The sequence below is a fragment of the Osmia lignaria genome, chromosome 14 (genome assembly GCF_051020975.1).
Source record: "Osmia lignaria lignaria isolate PbOS001 chromosome 14, iyOsmLign1, whole genome shotgun sequence".
NCBI classification, from domain to species: Eukaryota; Metazoa; Arthropoda; class Insecta; order Hymenoptera; family Megachilidae; genus Osmia; species Osmia lignaria.
The window spans coordinates 4069811-4080127 of NC_135045.1; the positions used below are offsets into that span (position 1 = coordinate 4069811).

General features: G+C 32.0%; 4 protein-coding genes across 10 annotated transcripts; 2 read left to right on the forward strand and 2 right to left on the reverse strand.

Moving 5' to 3' along the window:
- Positions 1-1635: 1635 nt before the first annotated feature.
- Positions 1636-4404, forward strand: p23 (cytosolic prostaglandin E synthase). Of its 2 annotated transcripts, none has more exons than XM_034330897.2 (3): positions 1636-1795; positions 2757-3138; positions 3250-4404. In XM_034330897.2, exons 1-3 carry the CDS (start codon positions 1779-1781, stop codon positions 3379-3381), a joined length of 531 nt encoding a protein of 176 aa, XP_034186788.1. In that variant the 5' UTR covers positions 1636-1778; the 3' UTR covers positions 3382-4404. The 2 variants fall into 2 exon arrangements, with proteins under 2 accessions (XP_034186788.1, XP_034186789.1); XM_034330898.2 differs by lacking the exon at positions 1636-1795 and adding an exon at positions 2359-2376.
- LOC117607329 (INO80 complex subunit C) lies at positions 4053-6988 on the reverse strand. Of its 6 annotated transcripts, XR_013063400.1 has the most exons (5): positions 5312-6110; positions 5052-5230; positions 4782-4967; positions 4507-4697; positions 4279-4421 (listed from the first exon to the last, which is right to left on the reverse strand). XR_013063400.1 is itself a non-coding variant. In XM_034330906.2 (4 exons), exons 2-4 carry the CDS (start codon positions 4682-4684, stop codon positions 4063-4065), a joined length of 378 nt encoding a protein of 125 aa, XP_034186797.1. In that variant the 5' UTR covers positions 4685-4697; positions 6908-6988; the 3' UTR covers positions 4053-4062. The 6 variants fall into 6 exon arrangements, 5 of the variants coding, with proteins under 5 accessions (XP_034186797.1, XP_034186795.1, XP_034186798.1 ...); XM_034330906.2 differs by lacking the exons at positions 4782-4967; positions 5052-5230; positions 5312-6110 and adding exons at positions 4053-4194; positions 6908-6988 and having other exon boundaries at positions 4279-4346; XM_034330904.2 differs by lacking the exons at positions 4782-4967; positions 5052-5230; positions 5312-6110 and adding exons at positions 4053-4194; positions 6652-6896 and having other exon boundaries at positions 4279-4346.
- A 10-nt stretch (positions 6989-6998) lies between these two features.
- Positions 6999-8222, forward strand: Tpi (triose phosphate isomerase). The gene is made up of 3 exons (XM_034330896.2): positions 6999-7252; positions 7397-7650; positions 7743-8222. The coding sequence occupies exons 1-3, from the start codon at positions 7144-7146 to the stop codon at positions 8121-8123; spliced, it is 744 nt and encodes a 247-aa protein (XP_034186787.1). The 5' UTR covers positions 6999-7143; the 3' UTR covers positions 8124-8222.
- On the reverse strand, positions 7256-9210 carry mRpL20 (mitochondrial ribosomal protein L20). The gene is made up of 3 exons (XM_034330899.2): positions 8965-9210; positions 8770-8880; positions 7256-8678 (listed from the first exon to the last, which is right to left on the reverse strand). Exons 1-3 carry the CDS (start codon positions 9049-9051, stop codon positions 8421-8423), a joined length of 456 nt encoding a protein of 151 aa, XP_034186790.2. The 5' UTR covers positions 9052-9210; the 3' UTR covers positions 7256-8420.
- Between the last annotated feature and the right edge of the window lie 1107 nt (positions 9211-10317).

Genomic DNA, 10317 nt, shown 5'->3' on the forward strand with positions numbered 1-10317 from the left:
CGTTTATTCCAGTATTCAGTTTTTTCTAGCACAAAATAAAAAAAAAAGTTTCATCGAATTCCGGCTTCGACGATTTTTTAATAGAGATTAGGGGTATTCGTAAAAATGCATCGATTCGAGATATCGAAATTAGACCATTCGTATTTCGATATAAAGTATCGTTTAAATGTAAATCGAGTTCAATTTTATATCGTGGGTATCAACGAGCCACGACGATAAGAGCAATCGAGAAAGCGTATAAAAAAAGGTTCCTGTACGTACAGAGAGATTTTTCAAAAGTGGGTCATAAACTTGCGATCGATCGCTAAATATAAAAATCGAACGTTTCGTATCGATATTCGACCTTGTGTAAAATTCCCTACGAAACCCCATTGCAAGATAGCTAAAATATTCTAACCTGTTGCTGTACTCGTCGAATTGCTAATTTCGCGGGATATTTGAAATAGATATAAAATATCTTGACGACAAAAGTCTCGATTAACCCGTGGAATCGACTTTTTTAAAGATGTGACACAAAAAAGAAAGAAGGGAAGTTGCGACATAGAAAGAGAGAGAGAGAGAGGGGGGAGTGAAAGAAAGGGAGAAAAGGAAACTAGAGAAACCAGAAGGCGCAACGGGTACGAATTTTTGACAATTCTGAGCATGCGAAAAATGGGAAAGCTTGTACATACTTACCGGGTATTTATCCTTGTAAAAGAGCGAACTGGTCGACATGGTGTTAATCTCGAAGCAACAAGTTGCATAGACCGCGTAAAGTCACGGTTTCATCGTCGATCTCCGTTATTTCGATTAAAACTTCTCGAGATATTATCCATTGAGCGTTGACCGACACGCGCGCACGCGCGCGCGCCAATATCTTACCGATCGAAATGAAATTAAAACTCGCTGAAAGAATAATCGAACGTTGAAATTGATCGAAACTGCAAGAGCGTGTCGAAGTACATACGAACCACTTCTCGGAGACACGTTAACACGGAAACAACCGAGTACACGACTGACAGACGGGACGAGTCGAAACTGCGAAAGAAAGACTGATACACCGTGTGTATGTCCTGTTAGTTTATGGCCACGGTTACGGCAAGAAAGGTAGTATCTTCCCCTCCCCCTATACTGTGCTGACCTACAATCTAACGCAAAGGCTCTCTCGTTTCGCTCTCTTTTCTTTTTACTTCTCTCCCCTCTTGCTCTCTCTCTTTCCTTTCATCCTCTTTCATTTTATTTTAATTTATATATCATTGTTTTACGTAAAAGTATTTATTCCACTGTTTAAATACATACAAAATGTAATACATACTCGCTTCTCGTTTCAATTTAGCACTTTTAACTCAAACAAATGTCGAAAATTTGTTTTACAACTTATTTTACCCTTACATCATTTTCGAAAATTCATATTAACGTTAATATCTTTTTTAAAAAAGAAAAATTAAATGGTTATATATTTCAATACACCTGGTTCGAATCTTCTTCAACTCTTCCATTCTGATATATCTACGAAGCAGCCAAAATAAATGGTATTTTCTGGCTTAGAAAATGTCTATAATAATAAATATTAACTTTACTTTTATTCGTTAAAAATGGTTATATTGAAACAGCGCGCGATTATTGTTTTTAAAAGTTCGATACCGGAAACAAGAGCATGCGACTTCGACCAGAGAAACGAATCGCCATCTTGTTTGATCGATAGTTGAATCTCGAAACACTCTCGAATCAGAGGTCTACGGCGCGATACGTAAGTCCTCTGTGTTTGTTTGCTTCTCGCAGAACGAAGCTCTTGAAATATGACTCAAGAAGGCCAGTAAGTACACAAAAATTTACGCAAAATCTCGTTTGGTTATATTCCTAAAGTCTCAGGTTTAATCTCTTTGGTAATATTATGAGAAAATTAGCAGATAATCGGGTAGAAAGCCTGAATGCCGCCCCGTGGCTTTCGAAACACCGCCATGTTGTAAGACGGCATTATTGATTCTCGAAATTTCTGGAAAAGAATCACAAGAATTCCCTTTCAACCATGATTTTTCTTCATTTACGATATGCCGGTTATTATTTATTCGTGGTTGACGTTTTATCAACAATTATGTCATTAAAATTGGATTTCGTTTCTTTCATGTCCTTCCACGAAATATCAGATAATTTAGCATGGACGATACTAGCTTTTAAAATAGCACGTATTTCGAAGCAACCATTTATCGATGTACATGTCTGAAACTTGAAAAATATAAGGGTTTATATGTTTTATTCGAACGTATTTAATGATTTAAGCTTCTTTTAATGTCGTTTGTCTGTAGTCGCGATGTGTCATTTTATCTCTAATGACTAGCAGTTTTTATCGGAAACCATAGTCTTCGTCCCTAACCTTTACCTGCACTTTATAATTATGTAAATATTGCTCTAATTCGTTTATTTCATTAATCGTTGTAATTCATATTTTCGTATTTCAAATAAAATGTTGATTAAAAATCCTAAACAATAATTATATGCGATATAAACTTGGAATTCTTTGTTAATTCATGTATAATACACATGTGCGTCTGCATGTTGTATACAACATTTTATACATAAATATATATCATATAAAAATACTCTCATTGAAATTAGAACTGAAGCAATGACATAGATAATAAATAGCAATTAATATTATGCTATAAAATAATACTTTCTGTTACTATTGTTGCAAACTAACCTTGTTTAATTTCAAGTTTATTTTAATTTTTTTTTTTTACATTATTAAAAACCATATATTGTTTCAACATTTTTAGGTTGCCTCCCCCGCCTGTTATGTGGGCCCAGAGGAGAGATATCTTATTCGTTACCATCTGTCTAGAAGATTGTAAAGATCCTGTTATTAACATCGAACCACAAATGATATATTTTAAGGGAGTGGGTGGAACAGAACAAAAAATGCATGAAGTTACAATTAATCTATATGGAGAAATTGTTCCAAACAGAACAGTTCAGAATTTGAGAGGAAGGACTTTTGAATTAATTCTTATCAAAAAAGAAGAAGGCCCATACTGGCCAAGATTAACAAAGGAAAAGACGAAAGCTCATTGGCTAAAAAGTGATTTCAATAAGTGGAAAGATGAAGATGATAGCGATGATGAAGGTGGTATGGAAGGAAGTGGCAATGATTTAGAAGAAGTAAGAAAATATGATTCCCAAATAAAATAGTTTGATTACCCAATTTAATTTATTAGGTCTATGTTCTTATTTGTATTAATTGTATATTAATACTTCTACTAATACTTACAGATGATGCGACAGATGGGTGGTCTAGGAGGTTCCGGAGACAGTAAACCAATCTTTGATGATTTAGATGATTTGGGAGACGAAGGAGAAGGAATGGACAGCGATGATGATGATTTACCTGATCTGGTTGATTGAACAAATTTTGAAACCACTTAAAAATAATCCTCATTAAAAAGTTAAAAGTAAAAAAACAAATGGCGACCTAAGAATAGTGCACCACCAGGCAATATTTCAATAGGCCATGCTGTTTGTATTTTGAATTGCAAATAAGTTTTGCAAATTTGCTAATGGCCCATATTGCAGTAGCAACAGGAAAGTAAGGTGCACGCAATACTGTCGACATAAAAGAATACAGTGATCATGAGAAAAAACAGTAACATACTTTTTAAAGATTCTCCAATCCTTCTTTACTCAGTAGTTCATGTAATAAGTTATAATGGACAAGCTTTTTTAATAATGATTACTTGTGTATAATATGAAGGAGATAAAAATAATGAAAAAGAAATTAAATTATTTGTGGAATTGTTTATTTCAGGAAATACCCGTTACAAAAAATAAAAGACTTAGAACAAGCAATGTACGTATAAAAAGAACTTATATCGATAATACAAATGCAAACAACTTTACTCTGTTTCTATAAACTTAATATATTTTTCTTTATACTTACTACGCGATCATGAACAATTTTCAGAATTATACTTAGTTCAGTATTTTATAAGTAATAATAATAACGATTACAAAGAAAAATGTCAGTGCCCTGTACCATTTAAATTAAATGTAAGAACATAAGAAAATAACAGAAAATTATCACACTGTTCATCCAACAATACTGGAAGCGCCGCGTAACGCCAGATATCCAGCAGTTATATCCATTGGCAAACTTCGAACTGTTGCAAATTCTTCTGCAGTTGCATAATATAATTTAGTCTGTGGATCTGTGTACCGTGCCTGTAAAATAAATGTAATTTATACATCTATTTACATTTTAATAATGTAACCGGTTGTACAATCGTGAAAAAAATAATCGCTTACGGGTAGACCAGAAATATCCGAGTATTTTTTTGCTGGCCTGAAGCTTGGCGGTGCATTAATAGAGCTGTCTGAAATTTTATAATATCACTGACAATGTTTTCAATACAAAATTTTATTTTTATCCCACATATTTTGTTGACTGACTATATAATAAATTTCAGAAATCACGTATCAGGTACTTAAAAATTTTAGTTATATATTAAATTATATTTCAAAGATAATTCATACAATGCACTACTTCTGCCGGCCACGGTAGAATACGCTCTTGAGCCAAGACTTGCTTCAAAGAACGCCAAGTACGTTTCTTTCCAGTGGTACTAGTGGATCGAAATTTTTGTTGGAAAACTGGATTTTTAAAAATCGGTTGAGACTTCTTACTAAACTCCACCGTTTCTTCGTTCACCATTTTATTACTTTACCTGAAATTTTGTTAAAGAACGATAACTCATGCAATGTAATCATTTATACTTATTCAAATTAATTATTCCAGCTGATTAAGTTACATTGCATTTTAATCAAATGATATTTATCATCATATTTCTTCTGGATTATATAAAACTAATATCTTTTGTACATCACATCCCAATATACCACAAATTGTTTGCATCATAATTGTGTTCATATCATTAACTAAAACTTTAGCCCATTGACTCAAAATAAGTAAGGCAATGTAGCAGTCTTCTGAATCTCTAAAAAATATTTTGAATCCACTAAAATTACTAATATGCGCATAAATATATTCTTATGTTTTTTTATCTTTTCAATTAAAATACCTTTGAGATTCAAAATTATACTTATACCCATGTAATAAATATTTTTCAATGACAGTTGATAGATCATCTTCAAATAAAACAACTGCTCTTTTGCTGGGCTCGATCAGACATAAAATTGCATGATGGCAAAGAACTTGACTATATTTCATTTGATTTTGCATACTACAATAATTTGATTTCTATATGGCAGATATATTAAATAGAATTAAGTACAAAGAATATTTTTAGAAACTTGAATAAAAATAAATATAGTATGTAACCTTTGATATATGAAGAATAATTTCTATATTTCTTTTTATATATTTTTTATCTTTGGTATGCAACCATAACAATTTTTTAGCTGTTTCTATTTTTCTTTTTGTAATGTTCATCATACTATCTGATAAATTGTGATTTAAAAAATCTTTCTGATTATCATTATTTGTTTTAAAAATATTTATATCTTTATGATCACTATGTGTAATTATATCATTACTAAGTATGTTTGAATTTGCACACACTGTAGTTTTTTTATATTTATTTCTTTTATACTTAAACAAATTAGGACATTTATCTTTGTGCAACAGAGGAGACAATAAACTTCTCTTCTTCTTTATTTTAGTTTCAGTTTTCTTTGTATTTTCATGATCTTTTTTCTTTTTTCTAACTTTCTGAAGAATTTTAGTGTTGATATTTTTTAAAGGAGATGTTAATATACCTGTATTCTTCAAGAAAATCATTTTATCAAAAAAATTAGTATGTTTCTCTATAAAACGTTGTATATCTTTTTCATTAGTAAAATCCCACTGTTGTTGCATATTAATTTCATTAATTTTTGCTGTTGAACAAGATAACTGTTGCTTGATTTTACATGTTCTGTCTACATAAGATACAAAAGCAACTTTGTTGGAATTGTTGTAAGCAGAAGATTTGATTTTTAAACCAAAATTTTGAATAAATGTATGTATAAGTTTATCCACATTAAATGTTGATATTTCAAACATAATTGAAATCACTTAATTTATAAATACAAAGTTGTATTTACAGCAAGTACTGATAACAGTGAATATTTTAAAATAGCGTGTATAGAAAAATGTTACAAAATATTAACAAATTAACATGAATAATCTTATGCAATTGTTTTCTGATCTAACTTCATTCATTTACCTTCATATAAATTATTTTCTAATAATTTGAATGTAATAACATTAATTTTCACACTTTAACATTGTTATAAGAATACTTTAAAATTGAAATGTGATTTAAAAATTTTCATAGACATGCCAGTTGGTTACTTTTGTTACAATAAGTGTATCAAATTTTGTTATAGAAATATTTTCTATAAACAATTTCTTAAACACCGTAAGTATGTCAATACTTTATTTAACGCGTATTATGAACAACGGAAGCTTTAAAAGCATTACAGTTGTTAAAAAGTACGCAGCCTTTATTTAATTATTTCATAACCTTCGAAATAAAATTTAATTACATTCTTCTTTTCAAATTACTATTATTTTTGTAGAAAATTTATCAACAGATAAATTTCTTGTTTATATATTTTCCGTTATATTACTAAAATTTCCAAAGGTTTCAAAACAGACAATTTTTATTTATTACTTACCATCGATACAGATCGAAACATCAATTCGATTCGACTACTAATTTTAAACGATGGGATTTAAGTATTCCATTTTACGGTACATAATTCATAATGTTTTATTTAATTTCATTTCAATTCCATTACATTAATAATTAATTTTGCAATTTTGCTGTCAGTATGGTTAAGCAAATAAATTTGTTAAGTTTTAAAAGGTTTGTCATAGCCACGCTTTCCAAAACATCAAACTCTTAGAAATTTAAATTGTATATACACTTACACAAAATAATTATTTATAATTATTTGAATAAATCTCTCAAAATTCATGACAAAGAGAGGGGAGAGATAGATTGAGAATGGTGGGGGTATCATGAAACAAGGGGAAAGACGTGACCAGATTCACCTTCTGCTTTGTTGAAGGTCGGAACAGCATTTTTCGAAATTGTTTCAGATTTGCAAATAAATTGCAATTTTGCCTCTGTTATAAATCTCTGTGAATCCAGTCGTAGTAAAACCATGGGTCGTAAATTTTTTGTCGGTGGTAATTGGAAAATGAATGGGCTCAAAACTGAAATAGATGGTATTGTTGCTTTCTTAAAAGCAGGCCCGCTCGACCCAAATGTTGGTATGTTTTTTATGTATATTGTAATTTGATTATATTTGTTAATTTTCAATTTAAAAATAGTTTGTATTTTATGTGATCTTTTTATAATGATTGTTGTTAACAAGATATATTCAGTTGTTCTTTAATGATATGTAATTGTACCAGAACTTGTTGTTGGAGTTCCATCAATATATTTAACATACACGAAGAGCATATTACCTAGCAATATTAGCATTGCTGGACAAAATGCATACAAGGTTGCAAAAGGAGCATTTACTGGAGAAATAAGTCCTGCTATGCTTATGGACAATGGAATTCCATGGGTAATTCTTGGACATTCTGAACGTAGAAATGTTTTTGGAGAAACTGATGAATTAGTTGCAGAAAAAGTAGCTCATGCTTTGGAAAGTGGACTTAAGGTAATGCAATTTTTGCCAACATTAAAATAACTGTTATAAAATCTTGCACAAGTATTTAGATTAAATTGATAATAGCCATGGTTAATGTATAGGTAATTGCATGTATTGGAGAAAAATTGGAGGAACGTGAAGCTGGTAAAACAGAGGAAGTAGTCTTTAGACAGACAAAAGCCATTGCAGATAAAATCAAATCATGGGATAATGTAATTGTTGCTTATGAACCAGTATGGGCAATCGGTACAGGCAAAACAGCTACACCCGAACAAGCTCAAGAAGTTCACTTAAAATTAAGAGAATGGTTCAGTAAAAATGTTAATCCAACTGTAGCAGAAAATGTTAGAATTATTTATGGAGGTTCAGTAACAGCAGGAAATGCAAAGGATTTAGCAAAAGAAAAAGACATTGATGGATTTTTAGTTGGAGGAGCATCTTTGAAACCTGACTTTGTACAGATTGTTAATGCTAAGCAGTAAGATCAAATAGTTATATAAAACTGTTATCTATTTAATTGATATGTATTCTTAAAAATATGTATACTGTAAGAATTATTATAAAGAACTAATTTAATATTCTTTCCTAGTTCTTTACATACAGAAAGACTTGAATCATGTTCCTGCAATGAAAAATCATCCTCTGAAATTATCATATAGTACATTTCATTCTGTTTTTCTTTACAATATAAACCTGCTGTAAATATATAACTATTAACAACATAATAAATATTACAATATAATATTAATGTAAGTTTTACTGTTTATTTTATAATGGGTTTAATCCAATTCGTCGATTAGTCCTTTACATATAACAGTTTTAGGCATAGTATTATTGGCAACACCCTTGACACCTCCTAGTTTTGCTTTTGCACAAGCAATGTCAGATAAAGATTTAAATGTTCTTGGTTCCCAAACAGCCAAAGTTGACAATGATTTGCGATTTAGGAAAATGTTAGATCTAGTTAATCCTTCCATTAAAGTTTTAAAATTAATACCATGTTCATGTGCAGCAGCATTTATTCTACCTTCCCAAAGCTGTAATAAACAATGAACAATAAATCTAGTAAATAAAAAATAAACAATTATGTAACAAACTGAACAAAAATTATTTCTCCTTGCACTTTACCTCCTTCATATCCTCCTTTTTAAGTTTCCTTCCCTTTGTAGCGTATACCAATGCTCTTGTTACAGTTCTTATAGCTATACTGTAACAATTTCTTCTTCTTCCAATATAATGCTGATAATAACAGAATTTAATTTTATTAAAAATAAACTATCATTATGATGTTTCTTATACATTCTTAAAAAACAGTTTATTTACAGCAGCAAGTTTAAATATCTGGCGTTTCCGCCAAAATTCATCAGGGCCACGAGATCTTGGAAATAACCGTGCACTTAGAAATACCATTCTCCTAAATTTAAATCAGCAAGGAAAACAAAATTTTTCCTTTCAGTGGATCTAATCGCTATCTGCGAAATAAGAGTATAACCAGCTTAAGATTATTAAGGTTAATTCCACTGTACGCTAACGAAGGCCCTACAGATTCTAAGATCAGTGACATTAGCTACATAAAGTCTAGATATGCCTTTCTTCTTGAAAGGTCACGGTTCAAAGGGGTTCTAGACACACCCACCGAGGTATCATGACCGCTGCATCCTTCACATCTCTGCATTCCTTACATCCCTGTATCCTTTACATCTGTGCATCCCTTACATATCTGCATCCCTTATATTCCTGCATCTCTCACATCTGTACATCTCTTACATCCCTGCATCCCTTACATCTGTGCATCCGTTTCACCTCTGCATCCCCCACATCCCTGTATCCTTTACATCTTTGCATCCCTTACATATCTGCATCCATTATATTCCTGTATCTCTCACATCTGTACAACTCTTACATCTCTGCATCCCTTACATCTCTGCATCCGTTACACCTCTACATCCCTCACATCCCGGTATCCCTTAAGACAAAATTTAAATGACCAAATTTTTAAGCTCTCTAGCGGCAAAAATGTGAACTAAATTTTCGACCTCGAATCAGCGCCACCTGGTTTTGAAAAAAGGAACTAAAGCACGCAGTAATTCTGGCCCTCTGGCGGCAAAAATGCGAATTAAATTTTCGATGTTGAATCAGCGCCATCTGGTTTTGGAAAAAGGAACTAAAGCACGCGGCAATTCTGGCCCTCTGGCGGCAAAAATGTGAACTAAATTTTCGATGTTGAATCAGCGCCATCTGGTTTTGAAAAAAGGAACTAAAGCTTGCTGTAGTTTTGGCCCTCTGGCGGCAAAAATGTGAACTAAATTTTCGATGTCGAATCAGCGCCATCTGGTTTTGGAAAAAGGAACTAAAGCATGCAGCAATCTTGGCCCTCTGGCGGCAAAAATGTGAAGTAATTTTTCGACGTTGAAGCAGCGCCCTCTGGCGGTAAAAATCGGAACTAAATTCATCATGATTTTTCGGTCTCTATTGAGATACATAAGTGATACAAGGATGTAAGGGATGCAGGGATGTAAGGGATGTAAGGGATGTAAGGGATGTAAGGGATGCAAGGATGTAAGGGATGCAGGGATGTAAGAGATGTAAGGGATGCAAAGATGTAAGGGATGCAGGGGTGTAAGGGATGCAGAGATGTATAAGATGTAGGAGTATAAGTGATACAAGGATGTAAGG